The sequence below is a fragment of the Talpa occidentalis genome, unplaced genomic scaffold (genome assembly GCF_014898055.3).
Source record: "Talpa occidentalis isolate TD23 unplaced genomic scaffold, MPIMG_talOcc4v2.1 talOcc4.8, whole genome shotgun sequence".
NCBI classification, from domain to species: domain Eukaryota; kingdom Metazoa; phylum Chordata; class Mammalia; order Eulipotyphla; family Talpidae; genus Talpa; species Talpa occidentalis.
The window spans coordinates 32,832,959-32,851,695 of record NW_023605194.1 but is presented as its reverse complement, the minus strand read 5'-3'; the positions used below and the strand labels follow the sequence as shown (position 1 = coordinate 32,851,695).

Here is an 18,737-nt window from a genome sequence, read left to right as displayed (position 1 = left end):
TACTGTGCAGTCTCTAGAACACCGCACCTCATCAGTCGCTGATACAGATATGATCACGGGTATTCTTATTTGAAAACAATTGGATGCCAGTGCAAAGAAGGCCTGAGACTTCTTCATATATATCAGGATTCTGGCTGAAAATCAGGAGGACTTCAGAGCAAGGGTATAGTGATAGAAAATGTTTTACTTTGCACATCCAGAAAGAAGCCAGTTTGCCAGAGATGTATCTCCCTCCTGGGTGGCTGATTGCAGAGCACTGCTTGGCTGATTGTTGCACTGAGACTGTGTGCTGGGCAGGGAAGCCCTGGAGCAGCCTCTTCCCTCCCCTGGACTCTGTGTCCCAGATCTGATGAGTAGGACTTCATCTGTTTACATTGCTCAAGTGCATTGTTGTGTGCTTTTAAATGCTACATGTGTGTGCCTGATGTGAGGAGTGCATGTGCACGGGCCTCAGTATCTGTATGTAAATGCTCACATATGCTTGTATATTTTGTGTATTGACAGTCTCAGTGGGTTGGTGAATCTTATGCTTTCCTCCCTACCTAGATACCTAGTTGCCCCACCCCAGCAGCAAGTGAATGCTTGAATCTGCCCACAACCGAGCTTCTGGTAATTCACCCTGGTGAGGCCTCTCCCAGATCCTGGCCATTGCAAATTTCTGCTGCAGGAGTTTTCTGGTTTTTGTTTTTGTTTTTCTTTCTTTTTTTCCTGTGGAGAGAACCTCTCCTCTCTCTGACACTCAGCAACCAATGTCAGTTTCAAAGGTGAGAAATGAAATGTGGAGGAAGTGTTCAGAGGTCACTTCCCCTTCTGGCGAAGATGACTGTTAGCTCACCTGATTTATATGAAATATGCGTGCTTCTCTCGAAAATAATCTCCCTGACTAAATACCACTGAGATGAGAAAGGGGGGAAAAAAAGACAATAATTAAAGTTATAAGCACAGGAAATTGTTACCTGTCTTGAATTTCCTGGTATGAAAGGTGAGAATAATAGAAATCACACATAATTTCATTTATTAAAAGCACCTAGTTGTGTCAAATAAAATAATGTTTTAGATATGAGGAATATTACATTAGAAACAGAAACACTGTATTTTTATTGTGTCCACAGTAAGGATAGGTCACACAATTTCTTTGAGCTTTTATCTAATCTTTTGTTGCCAAAGCTAGGAGCACAAAAAGAGGTTTTTGATAAGAGAAAGACTAATTCTTGTGGGTGTGAAAGGCAAATTCCTCAAGACTATTTACCAAACAGAAAGGCAGAAGGCCCCAAGTAAGGAAGCATAAGGCCACACAAAGACCCAGGTTATCCAGCAGACTTTTCCCATGTCTAAGAGTATTCAACGAGATAGGCCAGAGGAACCAAATGTTCCTTCCATACCACCCTGGCCTTCAGGTCCAGTGGCCTTTTCTTCCTTTATGTACACTTGGTCTTCTTTCAATGATTAAGAAACAAAAAAATGAAGTATAAATTTCATTTCAACCTGGTAAGATTGAGGAGGACTTAGAATTTAGGAACTAGGCAGTTTTATCTTAAGAAAACACAGATTATCAGGAGTCCTGTCCAAATCCATCTGTCTAAATAATCTGGGAAATCCTCTCAGATTTCCACCTCCCCCTGCTGCAGTCTTTGGAGTTCATCACCAATATTGGAGAAGCTTCTCACTGGTGCTGAGGCAGAAGAATAAGGGCAGACATTCCCCCTTTCAGTTCATAGGTGAGATGTTGATAATGAAAACCAACCTTCTCGGTCAGCCCAATCTGGCCCAAGACCTGCCATGAAGCTGTTTCTCCCACGAAGGCTGGGAAGCTAGAGAGGAACTTGTGATGCAAACTAGGGGGATAGGTAGATGTGGATTTGGGTATCCAGGACCCAGGCTAGCAATCCCAGACTCATAGAGTTGACAGGGCATATGGATGTCCATTGGAAAATAGTACCCACAGACCCTCTGAGGGTCAAATGTAAGGAAGCCAGATTCTGGAGCCTCAAAGAATGATAGCTCATTAGCTCTGACACCTAAGCACAAGGAAATACCTTATCTGGGATCAAAGTGAGTGTAGGGATGGCAGAGAACAAAACAGCTGATTCTTAAAAGGATGTTTCTTCCACAAGATTATGGGAACCTCTCTATGTAGTCTGGTCAAATTCTCTTCTAGAGGTTTTGCAATAGCTCATATTCTCAACTGTCGGCTTAATAAAAAACTTGAATCACCCCTTAGCTTGTCCCTGGCATTGTTGTCTGGCCAAACTGGAGTACTCTGGATATGCTCAAGTGAGGAGGGAAGCCTCCAACTCAGGCCGATCTGAGACCCACCTGGGCCTTGGAGGAGTTTCACTGACCATTCTCCACACTATGGGAGAGAACCTAGCTCATGACCACACATGGCAGGGAATAAGCATTTCTCTTCACCCCAGAGAAGAAGAGGGTTGGGAGCAAAGTCAAGTTTTATTATTAAACAACTTTAATCCAAATGCTGATAATTATTTGCAGTGTCTGAAGGCACAAAATATACCTAAAATGTATGGAATAGTCTAGACAGAGTTATAAATCCAAAGAGCAAAGCATGAAAAAAAGATACATTCTGAGCTGACAGAAATCTGAGTTGGGAGATTTTTTTTCTAGAGAACTTGCTTGATTATCAATCACTTCCCCTCATGCCAAGGGTAGGGAATTTAAAATAACATAAACATGGTGAAGAATAACACCATGAGGTGTTAAGGTGTTTTTTTTTTATAAGCAGAATACTTTTCCCTCAAAGATGAAACCCCCACCTCTCTTTCTTTCTCTCTCTCTCTCTCTCTCTCTCTCTCTCACACACACACACACACACCCCATCTCTCCTCTCTGACACCATTTTAAACAAAGCTCTTCAATAAGACAATCATGGTACACCACAGAAGACAGGTCATGTCAGGGGTTAGAAACCATAATGAGGTGTGAGCTAAGGCAGTGAGACCAAAAAATTGATTAAAAAAATACAAAGATATATACGAAAAATTGACCATCCAGGGAAGGGCCCCCTAAGTGCTGATGGAAAGAAAATGAAGCCTGCTCTTCTTCAGTACCACAGCCCACCTAGGTCTCACCATGTGCATGCACCTGCCTTATACGCTCTGATTGGAGGAATGTCAATGGATCGCCTTGGCAGCATTAATATCAGGCTACTCTCAGCATCCAGAGATAAATAACATAATTATAAACACTCTCCTCTCCAGGGTGCTTTTAGCTGACTATGGGATGCAGCCGTTCCTTACTGCTCAATCATGTCACTGGGGATTTAGGAAAGAAATCAATCCTGGACTTGTTATCACCCTCATAAGTAGAACTCTATAGACTGTAGGAGAGGCAATCGATAGGAACACATACCCAGGCTCTCACCTCCCTGAACACTGCTGGGGAGGGACCCCTCTCGGGCAGGGTACTGGGTGTGGGCTGTGCACAAGCCATCCTGGCAGGTTAGACCAGAATCACCTTGTCTTCAGGAGAGCTGGAGCAATACAGCTGATTACTCCTAGTACTCTGCTCCCGGTGGTCTTTTCTCTGCTTCTATAATTATCCCAGAAAGGCCTATAGAGGGAGGTGGGGCTGTCAGATTGTTCCAGCTTAAGAAACAGTCACCCTGCGGGTTCACCAGGTCAGGGATATCCCTGGGAATTTCAGACAATATGATGCTCCCCGTCAAGGGGATTCCTGCTAGGGACTGCATCACTCCTAATGGCTTCTGATCTGGAGAAGGCAGTCAAGCAAAGAGGGAAGATTTGTGCTAGGATCTGGCCTTGTCTGGCAGACTATAGGGTTTAAGGCCCTGAGACATCTTTTGCTTGTGGGGGTACTTCCCTGGATGATGGGAATTACTTGCCTTCACCTCACACAGTTATGCTGTTTCTCCTTTCAGCACAAAGTGCCTTCCTACCTGAATAAACACGTCCCCTTTGATCTATTCCCAGCACTCCCATAACCTAGCATGATAGCCTGCTTCCTGGAGCTGCTCACACCCCCAACCCCGACTCTTCCAATTAGGATTCTTTGACTTGAAACTGGATTCCCTGTATCTGTGACCACAATTTTCTCTCTTACATGGGACTATGAGTCTCAAATGCAAAAGAATACTCTCACTCTACCTGGCCCCTGGCCCCACCACCTCATCTGATCCACACACCACTCTTGCATCTCCCTCTCCCCCTGGACCTTTCACCAGGCCCAGTCTTCCCAAGGCAACGATGGGGCTATCCTCCTTGCTCCTGTTCCACCACTTGTTGATTCTGCAAACTAGGAAAAGAAAGTAAAAAGCAAAGCCAACAGGATGACCCTAGAGCATCAAAGCCCTCAGAGACTGTCACCTCAGTAAAAGTGGCTCCCCTCACACCTGCAACGCATGATGACACCCAGTAGGGTGACCGACGGGATTTCCCTGTGTCCTGGGAGCCTCCTCAGTCCCAGGCTGAAAGGACAGTTGATCAGGCTTCAGCATAGTGGCCCAGGGCCCAGGCCAAAGCAGCCTGTATCTACCTGAAAGCACTAAAGAAGGAACAAGGGGAAGGAGAAGAGGGCAGTGGCAGGGAAACTCAGGACAGTTGGCAAGCAGCATTTGGGGCTCCTCTAAAGGGACTAGCTCCTCATCTTCCCCTCTGCCCCCAGCTGGAAAGGTTTCTTATCTGATCACCCCTCCTGCTCTCAGAAAGGCCCAGGAACAGGGGGCTTCTTTGGCACTTCAGAATGATCACAAGTAATTTGCCTTTTTATTCATATAGAACAAAATTTACAAAGTCATTCATACAGTTTTTGTGTGTTTTTTTTACTGACTTCGAAAATTGGGAATATTCAAAATACACTTTTACCCCACTCCATTCTGTCATTATTTACACATATATACAAGAAAAATGAAAGAGTCTCTCTGTGTGTGTATGTGTGTATGTGGTTTGTGTTGTTTCCTTGTATTAAAAAGCTCTGCTGGTCGGGTGGGTGGATGGACGGGCGGGAGGGCAGGCGGCGCGGTCAGATGGAGGTGCCATGGGAGGTGTCCAAGGCCTCTGGGAGGACGCCCCCAGGCACGGGTTGGAAGGACATGGGGATGGGGGTCTTCACCGGGCTCTGGCGGAACAGCCCCCCATTGGGCGACCTGTGTTTACACTGCATGGAGGGCATGGTGGCTGAGCTGCTCAGCGGCAGCGGCAGGTTGCTGCTGGGCCCTGACGAGAGTGTCCGGCTGGTGCTGTGACTGCTTTGCTCCGGCAGAAAGGTGCTGACTGAGAGCTGGGTGTTCTGATACTCCCGCGTCGGCTCCAAGGCCTGACTGGGAGCCAGGCCCCCCATCTCCAGGGCTGAGAGCTCAATGGACGCTGGGGAAATCTGCTTGTGAGCAATGTCTTCATCCATTAGGCTGTTCATTCGCCGATGGACCTGCTCCAAATTCACTTCTTTGTCCTGGAGGGAAAGCACAGGAAGGTCAGGCTGCACCCTAACATAAGCTAAGGTTGACTTTCTACAAACTCTGGAGGCCTGAACACCCCTAGCCTGCTCAGTTTGTTGGGCAGTAGGTAAGCATGCCCCCATTTCACCCACCAACCCTCAGCTGGATGGCCAACCCTTAGTTACTTGGGGAGCCAGGAGTCTAGGACTTTGCCCTTGTAGAAAGGCCACATGAGCAGGCCTTGGGAACTTGTGTCTCCCCTCCACACTCTGCTTAGACTCACAGTCACTGCCAGAAGCAACCCTTGGGAGAAAATGTTTTGAAGAACTGGCAGAAACAGAAGAAAGGAGTCCCTTGGGAATAAAAAGGAGTGGTGGTTCTTATCCCCTAATGTGCCCCATATTAGGCATATGCCACAGATTCCAAAAACTGGGTATGAGCATCTACATGCCACACTTTGACCTCCCAATCACCTACAACTGGTGTAAGTCCTATCTGTGTCAACCCGAAGCCCAGCTTCAACCTGAGGAAAATCCACACAGATGCCAGGGACAGGGTATGGCCCTCTCTGGAAGGCTCATGAAGCCTGGTTCTTGGATGATGAGCAATGGGGACAATGAGGAGAGTGACAGGGGTCAGCTGACTTTCCTAGAACTAGAGACCTTGAAGCTGAAATGGGTGACTCACATTCCTGACTCTTTCTCCATTGGCAAATGACATCAATGAGTTATGTTGTTTCCTTATTTATTTGTTTAGGAAAGAAAATAGAACAAATATCATTCCCTAGTAACTTGATGATTTGTCTACAATGTCAGAATAAATCAAGGAGGTCAAACTTTTTAAAAACTCCATAAAGACAAGGATAAGTAATGTACTTCCTCAGTTTCCCCCAGGTGAGGTGGGACACAGGCCATCTACACAATGGAGGAGGCACGCCAGCCCCCAGTGAGGTGTTGGAGGGGAAGTCCGATTTTATTCTCAGGAAGCACAGGTGCTCATGTGCCAGGGGAGATCATGCCCACTGCTTATGCTTCTCTGACATCGAACTCAGAGGGAAATAGCATGTCAAGCTCTGTTCTGAGAAGACTGCCTCAGCTTGTCTAAGACTGCCTCAGCTGTACATGTCCACACAGCACAGACAAAAACCTCCTATCCATTTTATAGGGTTGTTGGAGAAAAAAAAAAGAAATGTAAAAGCCCTAATGCACTTTCCAAAAAGAAATGAAGGAACCACATAACCTAAGAGCCATTTCAGTTGGAGCTTCCCCTTCACATAAGTGCAAAATAATAAAGCCAATTCCCATGAAAGCCCAGCCCAATCTTTCTCAGGCGAGGAAGCTGTCTCTGCAGTTCACTCCTTGTTCCCAATACCCTCTGGCATGAAGAAAGCAAGGCCACTGCTCTCTCTACATGTTTGTGGAGTTCAAGACCAACACAAAGCATGTCTTCTGGTGATAAATCTCCCAACTTTCCCACAACCTTTCCCAGAACAAGAAAGCTGGTGATACCCATAAGATAATGAAGAATTCAACCCAAATCAGGAGGAAAACTGAGAATAAGGATACCATCTATCAATAATTTGAAGATGAAGGACACTGTGGTTTGATGTTGCAGATGTAAATAATATCAGAAATCATTGGCACAGTCTCATGGAAAGAGCCAAGAGTGTAGTGATCTGAAGTCCCACCCGGGGGGAACCCTGCTCATTGATGTTTGAAGACCATCTCTGCACTAGGAACACTTCTGGGAAGGAAGTTTTATGGGTGAAATGTGGGGGACTGGCTGGAGCATACTAAGTCTCCATTTTTCCCAAATGAATATGATACATGCAATGTATTTCACTGACTCCTTCAAGAATTTATAAAACATACAACAAAACAAAATCAAGTTCTCTTCTGAATCACCTTACAGCATGATTGATCCAGCTCGGTGCCACCGTCCTTTTTTCTCTGATTTATTTATTTATGCTGTGTCTTTACTGTTGCATGTGACTCTATTTTAAGCTTTTATTAGGGCCACTGAGCATCAGTTTGCCCTTCCTGAGTAGACCATGGTTTATTTGCTTTGGAGCAATTATTTCTTCCCCATTGGATAAAAGGTTGTCAGACGCCCTGCCTACCTGTAGATCACAGGCAGGGCCATGACCTAGCAAGGGCAATAGGCCTGAATTTGAATCCTGAATTAAGAGATTAAGAAAGAGAGAATGGCTGATATTTCATCCATTATAGTGGCCATGCTTCTAACTTTCTGCTCACTAACCAGCCTTTTGGATCTTACCTACCAGCCTTCCAGACAAGTCTTAACACCTGTTGTCACCCATTTTGCTCTTCAAGCTTTTCTGAGCTTCTGAAATGCTTCTTCTACAGCTCCTTCATCTGCATTAGCCAATGTTAGTGCTATAGCTGTTTTGGAAAATATGTGTATCTACAGGTTATTTTCATTTCAAATGTATGAAGGGTACACACTGGTACCAGAGAGCCGGGTAACTGGAAAAATTGCGAGAATTTCATATATTTTTGGTGTTTCATAATGTGAATTTCTCTTCTCTTTGCAGTCAGCAAAGTTTGAGTAAGGCTGGAAGGGCTGGCTACCCTTGCTAGGCATCAAAATAAAATTGATGATGAAGCGATACTGCACCACCAGAAGAACTGGCTAGTTGCATAATCTGCCTTTTCCCTCTTTGTATTTTCCTTTAAGGGCCCACTGGGGAAGAAAATAGAGTCTAATAAGAGAGGACTAATTTGAAGTGGGAGGCGATTTTGAAATCCAGCTGTGTCTACCCTGGCAGTCAGAAGAGAGGGTATGGCCTATTTTTTCAGAGTCAATTGAACATTGGGCCACAACAAGTGTTCAGGAGATGCTCCCTCTTTAGAAAGGCCCTGGAGATAAAGGAGCACTCCCTGCTCAAGATGGCCACAGGGAGACTGAGAGTTGAGAATGGGGCAGAATAAAAGGCACTCTCTCTGCCTAAGGCTAGAGGAACAAAACACAAGGGAGACAACCAACTCAAACTGTCTGAAGAAAATTGTAGGTCTCTGAAATGAAATCTTCATTTCAAAGTTCTCTGAAATGAAATCTTCCACCTATGAAAAAAGGGAGAAGAGCTTTTGAAGTTGTTGGGGGAGTGTAGTATCATAAAAGGGATAAATCTCAAAAGCAACCTAATAATCACAGCTGTGAGGAATTAATAAAATCACAGCAAAACATCTAGAATAAAGACATGCCCAGGGTATGAGTATAGAGGTGGCTCAATTGTCCAGAGTGAGCATTCCTACAGGAGAGGACTTGAAAACATAGCTGCTTAAATCCATTTATTTTTCTTGCTTCAAATTAAGGACAAAAGAAGCAGTTATATGAAGGATGGCAAAGCTGTGCTCATCAGTTCCCAGTTGAGGTGATTCATTAGCCAATAAGCTCTCCATGCCAGGACATAGAGAAAATGTCCATATCAATTGAACAAATTGTCCAGGGGAACCTTCTACCCCAAATGCAGTGGACCCTCATTACATTCAAGTACTATAACAGCTGGTAGCTCCAGCACAAAAACAAACTGTGAAAGGAAAGGATACCATCATGAGCTTCCTTTATTGGGTATACAACTGAACAAGAAAATGAGTAGAACTCAAGCAAATGCCCCTCTCTCTCCTCTGAAAACCAAGGCAGCTGGTTTCTAGGTATAACATGTCTAAGCTGCCAGCTCCCACCACTTTTGGTGCAGATCTGAGGTACAGTGTTTGGAGAAAACCCACTTGGTTTGGAAGCCCTGGAAGAATGTTTTTCTTGGATCACCTGGGATTACAAAGTTAGCACACACTAAACTCTGCCTATTGGCCCCCTAGCCAAGAAAAATGGAGGCAGAAATAATCCACCTGCTCAAGGAGAGGCAGAAGTGATTTGAATAATTATATTTTAGGCAAAATGGGACATTCTATTATGTTATGCAAATTCAAATAATGGACTTTTTTTATGTGAACTACATTGGTTTACATCCTCATTATCTCAAGGTTTCGGTGTTCAACCAGGTAATGACAGCTGTGGAAAGAGACTTGGAAGCTTACTGCTTCCTTCATTAATTTACCACAGGTAACTGACCTAGTCAAACATCCCTGAATATGACATAAAATTCACTGACTGCATTTATCCATGATTCGGCTGAAATCCAGCTCTGCATTTCTCATCTCATATTAAACATGAAAAGAGATGCACCAACAGAGTTTGCTGGGGACCCTCTCCCAGGCATTGTCTTGCAGAGATATAAAGTTCTGTAATTAAGCCGCTGTTCACCAATGTGGAAATAATACAGTGTATTGGAAAGCGGTAATTAACTAAACTATCATCTGTGTAACAGTTGGTTACACGTGGGACTCATTAGAACTGACTTTGTTTGGAGTCCAACAGCGTTTATTTTAAGTTAGGCAGGAACAAAATGGGATGAGGGACTTCCCACCTGAGTGGGACAGTTGTAAGAGCCTTTTTCCTATTACCAGGGAGACCCAGCAGGTAAACGAGACCCAAAGGCCTGGAGAAAGGCCATGAACATGATCTTCTTAAGTGTGACTATGAAGATTTTCCAGACCCCTGAGGAGTAAGCTGGGCCTCTGAGAGTCATGATTGGGTAAGAGCAAAGTAGCTGGATGAAGTAGTCAATGAATTGGTCTCAGGAGATTCTGGGGAGGTTTTCAGAGCCTCATGATGGGTTGCTTTGCAGATTTTGTAGGGGAGGGCAATGAGATGAAGGAGCTAATGTACATTTCTTGTGACAGGTGGTAGAGCAGGCACACACAGGGTGAGCCCAGGCTCATTGCAAAGATCTGTGCTCAAGATAACAATTCCAGGTGGAATGTCGGGATCAGAGATCACCTCCATCTGGCTCTAAAACTCTGGGCACTTTTCCACTACTCCAGGCTGCATGTTTCCAATTTCCCCATGGAAGGATGGAATGGACCAACGGTTGTCACCCTTGGCAGAATATCAAAAGAGCATATGGAGTTCTAGAAATTACAGTTGTCTAGATCTACCTAATATGACCCTTTGGGGAATGGAGCCCGAGCATCTGTATTTGTAAAAAGCTCTAGGATTAATCACCTCTGATGTGCAGCCAGGATTGGAAGCCATTGATCCAACTGCAATGATTACACAATTCAACATTAATAACATTTTGTTTATAGGAGGACCAGAATGGTCCATTCATTCAATACTTTGAGCTCCTACAACCAGATGAGCTAATATTCTTGGTAAAGTGTTCATCTTGGTTCCCGGTGCACAGAAGGTGCTCAATACTTCAGTTATATTCATCACCTTTACACAAGAGATTCCACTGTTCCAGAAATGGGCAGAGATGGAAAGTGCAAGCAGACTAGAAGCAGAGGCAGGCAGGGAGACCATTAGCAGCAACTTGGAATCACACCCAGCATGAGCATATGCAGGGAGGAGGCCCATGGAGATGGGTAGTGTTTTACAGCAGGGAGTGAGGTCTGAGCTCATTTTGGGTACATGCTAATGTAAGGTAAGTGTTCAGTGTCTTCTTACTAGAAGGCCCTGGGCCAAGGGCTGAAACACACTCACTGTGCTAACCCCAAGCCAAGATGATAGATTTCAACAGTGTAGCCACTGGCCATGCTTAGTTTTCAGCAGAGACAAACTGGAGTCAGGGAATGTAAATGTCTAGTGAGGAACCAGGAGTCTGACTCAGGGAAGATATCTCAGCCATCCCTTTTAATCTCAAACCCTTCGAACAACACCATGTAGGATCCCTGCTCCTGCACACACCCATCGGGCAGACCATTGTAAGACACATCTTTCATAGTCCATATCTTGAAGAGTCAAGGAAAGATAAGAAGATAATATGTAATTTTCCTGGTACAAAGAAGGTGTCCTAAGATGTGACTCATCTTCCCCACTTTCCTTACTGCCTATCACAAGTCTCTTGAGAGGAAGAAGCCCATTGGCCACCATTCACCAAGCACGCCCTGTGGAGCAAGTGCTGCGTAAGACTCTCGAATTGCTTTCCCCTCATTGAGTCCTTAGGGCCACACTGTGAGGCTGGCATAGAAGTGGGGAAAGATAAACTCTCTACTTGGAAAGAGACATCAGAGCCATGCAGGGAGCACAGGGTTTAAAGCCAAGGGGATGATCCCTAGCAACAAGCCTTCCACAGAGGAGAGCAGAGGCTTTGTGTGGAGGTGTGCAGACAGAAGCCAGAAGAGAGGGGCCTGTTTGTGCTTCTGCCCTCGCTGGCTGGCCACCCTGGCGTCTGTCTGCCATGGAGGCAAGGACCAGGGGAGCTCAGGCAAGGAAGGAAACAACAAGTCCAAGCTCCCAGCGCAGTGACAGATGATTCATCTCTCCCTCCTCATGTCATCTCCCATTTGTGCAGTTCTCATCTTTATTTCATGAATATTTTATTCTCAGAGCAATGGCTCCACTTTCTCCATAAATCTAGAAGGAGGCTCTGTACTGCACCCGCAGAGCTTGCTGTGCTCACCTGCACTGGGTAACTACATAATCATCTGATTCCTTAGAAAAAAATGAGCTTGAACCCACATGAATATGAAGGGGTTGACGGTGCATTCCTACTCTTTCTCAAATAGGTGTCCACATGCTGAAGACATCCCCGCACCAGCCACTAACCATACTAAGACTTGACCCAAAGGCAGGTGTTTTTTGGCTCTTAGGAAATATGGTTAATGCCCCCAAATGAAACATTCTAAAATTAACCAGACATTCTCACCTAATTGCAAATGCTGCTTCATAAAAATGTTCATTTGGTAACACAAAGTAGTTCTGGATTAAATACCATCGTTATTTGTTGAAGATTTTAAAGATACTCTTCTGCTGTTTCCACCCCCTTTCTGGATCCTATTCTGGTTTCTATTCGGCCTACAAGATGAGGTCCAAACCCCTTGGCACCTAAGTCTTTCAGAGTTAAGTCCCTGCTTCCTACACCAGTCTCTGACCCTCACATCTCCTGGCTGACACCCACATTCCAGCCCTCGGAGCTGCAGAAGGGGTGAGGACTTTGTTTCCCTCCCATGATTTTGTTTACCTGCCCAAAAGCCACTTCCATTCTGGAGTTCCAGCTCCAGGATTTGTATCTATCCTTTAACACTCAGGCTTTACAACCCCCAAGTCCCGGGGACTTTTCTCCAACCAATCCATCACCCCTCTAAGTCCCCACCATGCTCTGGCTGGGATGGGCGCCTCTCAGCACTTCCACGGTTGCCTGCTTCTCTCTTTTAGATGTCCCCGATCAGTAGGATGGAGACCTCTCTGCCACATCTGTCCATGCAGAGAAGTGTCCTGAGAACATGGGCTGTGCCCCTATAAATATACTAATTAAAGGAAGAAGGGTAGAGAGGGAGAAATGCCACTTGAAAAATCAGAAATCCATTAAAACAGGAGCAAGATGGAATATTTTCTCCTTTCACCGTGCACCTCTTCTTAGCAACACAGGAAGGGGCTGGTGGAAAGGCAGGCAGCATGCTTTTCTAACCTGCTTCTTCATCAGTCCTCATTCTTACCCAGAGGCAGCGCAGTGGCTCAGGCAGAAAGTTCCACATTTTCTAAGCAGGACCTGCATATGTCATCCTGTCCTTTTGTGCCTAAGAACCTAGGCTTACGCAGAAGCCAGAAAGGATGATGAGATGTTTTACTGTTCCTCACAGCTAGGTCACCCCATGGTCTCTTGGTCCTTCTTTTTTTCCTTCTGTCTCCTATGTATTTCTAACAAGCCATCAGTCTGTTACTCAACATCACTCTCCTCTCTCAGTCCCCAGCCCTACACACACACACGATTCTGGACTATGTGGATTGGATCTGTCACTAAACAAGTTGAGCTGAACAGCATTGGTTTATAAAGGACACTCTGTAGTACAGAATCTGAGGCTATGTCCCAGGACCCTCTGCTGCCCACTCCATGCCATGATAGCACCTCAATGTCAGCATAACACTCACCCACCTGGGGATCCTCTCCTGCTCCTCTGTTCTAAGGGCCATTTGCATGGAGTAAAACAGGCTGTGGGCTTAGGAAGAAATCAAACCAAATAACATGGAGAGTGGGTGCAAAGGGATCTGGACCTCCCTGCTCTGACTGGGAGTGACTTCAGATTACCCCACTCTGGCCACTCACTGATGCTTCTTTGCTCAGTGACCTGGGTATTAAGAAATGGGTAAAGGGAAGCTGACATGAGGAGCAGGCTGACATATGGAGAGAAGGCTCCATATGGTCCTTCCTTAGAAACCCTTGTCAGAATAATTCACCATCCTTCCCAGAAACTTAACAGAAAATTTTCCAGTAGCATCAGAAGCTTGGGAGGACACTATGACCTGTTCTCTCAGTGGGTTTTCCTGAAATGTGTCCCTTCCTTGTCTCTATTATCCAGGTTTGATGGGAGAGCTGTGCAAGCTGGGGTGAATCTCCTTTCATGGGAGTAAACAGAAGGCACGAGAAAAAGATGGAAGTCCCCAGAACGTCTCAGACATGCTGAGTCAAACAGCAAAGTCCTTCTACCACAAACTAAGTGTAATGACAAAATCCGCCGCCTGGTATGAAAGGAGAGTCTTTTCTCAGCACCTACCCTGCCAGGGCTCCGTTACAGGCTGATGTCTAAGGCTATGGCAGTCTAAGGCTATGGCAGCCAGTCTCCAGGCTGCAGAGGTGGTGGCCATGAAGATGCTGCCTCTTTGGGTTTGTTATTTTATTGCTTTTTGTTTGAAAAAATATACCTGTTTGTGTCAACATCATCTATGATGGGGGCTGTGATTCTAGAAGTAATGGAAATATACCCAGCACACAGTGACAGGCCTGGGGGCCTGTGTGTAGGTTTCTGCCAGCAAAGCATCATCCCCAAGTGATGCTCTTTGCCACCCTCTCTCAGAGGAATTGTCACTACAAATGAGCTTGAAGAAAAGCAAAAGCCCAATGAGAACCAAGAGTCCCGGGCAGAATCAGTTTGGGGTTGGCACTCACAGCCAGGAAGTGTGAGGACAGAGCCACAGTGGTCCCTGAGCTGGGCATGCCCTAGAGGGACTTGGGCAAGGCTGGGCCCTGCAAGGAGAAGTAGGGAAGGGATTAGGGAAGGGGGTGAAAGGAGGGGGAGGGGCCGGTTCCCACTTGCACACTGGGAGAGCAGGGCCCCGTGGCCCTTGGGAAGTAAAGAGAACTGGAAAGGAATGCCGTCTCCTCTCTTACCCTACAGCTGGTCTCTCCAGGTCAGGGTGGAGGCACATGGGCGGGGCAGGGTGGGGAAGGGCTCTCTGGCGCTGCTCATGCTGTATCTGCTCTATAGATAAATACAGGACTTTAGTGGCCATGGCTGGTGCCTTGGCACTTTGTTCAAGCAAGAAAACATCCCCTACATTTGTTTTCTGGCTTTAAAATAAAAAATAAAACACCATTTCCCCGATATAAAATGGCTGTCTCCAGACAATTGACTCAGGCCAATACTAACTGGAAGAAAACCGCCCGCTGCATGGCCCAGAGTGGCCCTCCAGGGCTGAAAGGGAGAAAATGGACCCAGGGCACGGACCTCTTTGGGGGTCTCCTGGTGGCACCGGTTGCTGTTCCACCACAACTCCAGGGCAGCCACCAGGCAGGCGAGGAGGAGGCCAATGGCCAGGATGCAGAAGACCCCAGCAAAGCTGTGCAGCTTGAGGGATTTGCCGTCGGCCTGGGCACCGGCATGGCTGGTGAGGTCGCAGCGGCCTGTGTGAGGCCACCACTTCTGCTTGAGCACATCCAGGTCCCCCGTGTCCTGCAGCTCCAGGATCCTACAAGACATAGTTCAGGTGAGTCACACCCAGCACCACATTAGCACAGCCCCAGGGCCCCTCCTTTACAAGGTGGCCCTACCAGAGACAAAACTGAACTGTCACAGCAGCTCCTGCTCCAGCTTTTCCATTCTCAATCTCTTCTCGAGGCTGGAGGCAGGGTGCCTCCCCTAAAGCACATGGCAGTTTTGTTACTCTCTTCCTCAAAAGCCTCAATGCCTTCTCCCACACAGCCCCCTGCCCAGTAGCAAGGTATGTGAGCCCTTCACATAGGGTCCCGCACAAGTATTGAGGGAAAACTCAGGAAACACAGAAGTGAATAAGCAAACACTTGGACTGTGGGTCCAGGATGTTCCTGCTAACATGGTGCTTTCTATCAAACTTCACTAATGATATCCTTCACCTCTCACTAGGATTCACCAAATCTTTCATTCATTCCACCTGAAGCACATCTGCATTGTGCCATGTACAATGTTCAATGCTGCTGAGCTTCCTGTCAGAGATGCAGACATGGGCATTGAAGCAATTAGAGCAATCGATGTGGAGACAGAAGCTGTGATCAATACAAGGAGATGAAAGCAAGTCGCCTGGAAGTGGCACAATGGCAGGTGGCTAGACTGGAGGGTTGGAGAAGACATCATCCAAGAGGTGACAGGTAAGTGCAAACCTGAAGGGTGATTAATGGTAAAACAGCTCTCACTAGTCTAGCATATTCTGTGTGCTGGAAGGTATCCTCAGTGCTTGACAAATTGTGCTACACTCCCTTGCCAAACATTTGAGATGGTTATTTACATTTTCTCATTTTTCCAGAAAAGAAATTGAGGCACAGTGTGGTAAAATTTGTGGTTGGCAGAGTTGGTATTCAATGAAGGAGAGGAAGAAACTTTCTGAGACTAGAACCATGTTTGACAGTCTTGTCTGGGGTAAGTGCTCAGTATGTCTGAGAAGCTAAAACATGGCCAGTGAGATAGAAAGCAGTGGGCGAAGAGGATAGTGGGAAATTAAGACAGTGGTATCTGACAGCCCCCAGGCTCTGCACACCCATGCTTTCCTATGTGTGGTGATCCAAGCCCTGTGCATGGTAATTCTCAGCTGACAAACAAGCAGTGACCTCTCTCAGCCCCCTGGTGTGAGCACAGTTCAAGAGCAGTGGCTCTTTAAGCCAAGGGAAACTCACTGCCAACTGGCTGGTTGAGCAGTCTCTGCCCTGGACCTGCAGCATTGCAGGACAGCTGTGACCACAGCTGAGGCTGAGCTCAATTCCGTGCACGTCTGTGGTGGCGGGGGAGAATGACAGCCTGCAGTGTCCCCTGGCCTATCAATATCATGAGTCCAGCAAAACATGGCCTCTTGTTGGCTGGAATATCCTGGTTCAGTTCAAGAGGAGGCTTTGGAGTGTCTCAGGCCAAGTGAATTACCCCTGCTAACCTCAGTTTCCTCATCATCCCAGCTAGATGAGTAGATCCTTCTGGCCAAGGGGTGTGCATTTCTCTCCATGTTTTCCCCTGAGCATGTACAGGGCTACTGGGGATATCAATGGTTGTTTGTTGAATAAATAACTGCCTGGATATATTAACTGAACAGTGAAAACTAATATAAATTAAAATAGTAGTGGTGCGAGATAATGTCTGTTAAGTGCCCAGGGCACAGACAAGCACAACAGACTTAGAATGTGGCTGTACATGTAGGGGGTTGGTTGCTGAGAAAAATGCATGACTAACATGTGCATTTGTGTAGCGTGGGGTTGTGCTCAGCATGCACGTGGCACATCCCATGACAAAAGGGCAGCTGCAGAGGCTTATTGCCTCGCAGGGCCCAAGATATGTCAGGGAGGCTGCCTGTCCGTGTGTTCGGGCTCGTGCCGACTGACCATTAATTAAGCCTCTACTGAGTAGGCTGGGCCTGTAGCAGTTACAGGAACCCCAGGTTGGCTATGCAAGAGCTCAGGATCTTGAAGAAGACTCACGGTAAAGCTGCTGTTGCACTGCACAGTGACTGCAGAATCTGCTCTGATAGATATCAGTTCACATCCAGACTCTGCCACCACACTAACCATGTTAAGAAATCTCTCCACTTTTGCTGTCTCTTCACGGAAATCTGAGAACATAATAAATGCACCTAGGAGGGAACACATGCAGACCACTCAACTCAAGAGCTGGTAAGTAATAACAGCTCGATAAAAGCTGATTTGTGGTTGTCCAACGTGGTGGCCAAATTGACCAGCAGCCCTATGACTCCATAATTGGTATGAACTAACTTTTATTGAAACTATAGTAGGAACTTAGCATGTGACATTGTTTTGATCCTTATAGTAGGGGAAAAAAAAAAAAAAGGTAACAAAGTCGAGCTTCAGAGGTGGATCATGCTGACCCAGGAGGCCTTGCTCTTTCCAGAACACCAGGCTATAAAGTGCAGTCAGCCTGCCCTCTGAGGATCAGGTTTGGTATGGAGGGCAGTGAGTGTCTGGCCAAGGCATGGCTCTAGGGCCAGGTCCCTGCGCCTCTGCTCATTGACTGCAAAGTCAGGCTGCTTAATTTTCCTGATGCATCTTCCCCTGCTCCTCCAAACTGTATGTATTTTTCTGTTCAAAATTACTCAAGAAAGAATGTAAGGCAATGTATAAGAAAACATAGACTAAAACATGATAAACAAACAAACCAAAAAGGAAAATGTAAATGTGAAAGCAACAGAGGAAAGATAAAACAAGTATGGGCACAAAATGACTTCTAGAACGATGCTAAACTAACGCACACCATAATAATCTCTATCCCTGCTTATGAGTAAGCCAGAGCGATAATAGCCACTTCCTGAGCCAGTTGTTCTATTTTCCAGACAGATATAATTGCAGGTGCTTTCCTTTAGTCAATAGCTGTGGAGCCCGCTACACAGTAGGTGCTCTACAAATGGCTATTAAGTCTCTAAACATTTATTGAATGCCCTCTCTGCATGCCCATGGTCCCCAAAGGGACTGCGGCATTCAACCTCCCCCACACCCCAATGCACACGAGTCCTAGCCTATAGACTGCCCTCTGCCAAGCCAAGGGAGCATATCCATAGTCAAAGAAGTAGCTTAATTTCCAGAACGAAGGAAAGAAGGTTAAGGCTGTTTCAGAAAAGATGGGGGAGCTGCTATTTTACACAGGGCCCTTTCACAGTAAAGGGCATGAAGCATTGCTTCTGGGCCCTGCCTGTCTTCCCCTCAAACCCCTGGCTCAGCTCAGAGTTTGATGCTCTGAGTAGCCATACAATAGAGCCTCTGAAAGACCCATTGGAGCTGTTAAGTTGGAAACTTGTGGTCTGAGTGTTGCCCCTTGCAGACAACCTTTGTCTGCCAGGTAGGGGGGTCAAGGACGTGTCCAGGCCATTGAGGGGCTGCAACATAGAGACAGACGAAAATGTCACAGGAGGCCAGCACAGTCCACTGGGGATATTTACTTATAGTCACAGAGAACATGGCCTCTGATGAGAGCAAAGAGTAACAAGTCCCTTTTTTTGCTGGAATGACAAGGAAACTAGACCGACCATTTTTGTCTATGGTTAACCCTCGGGTCAGGGG

General features: G+C 46.3%; 1 protein-coding gene across 1 annotated transcript in view; it reads right to left on the bottom strand.

Moving 5' to 3' along the window:
• Positions 1–4,708: 4,708 nt before the first annotated feature.
• GRID1 (glutamate ionotropic receptor delta type subunit 1) overlaps positions 4,709–18,737 on the bottom strand; it is a 598,797-nt gene continuing 584,768 nt past the window's right edge. Inside the window, exons 15-16 of the mRNA XM_054690113.1 lie at positions 14,941–15,181; positions 4,709–5,427 (exon numbers count right to left, since the gene is read on the bottom strand). Coding sequence (XP_054546088.1) covers positions 4,999–5,427; positions 14,941–15,181 — 670 coding nt within the window. The 3' untranslated portion in view covers positions 4,709–4,998. The remainder of the gene's footprint in view (positions 5,428–14,940; positions 15,182–18,737) is intronic.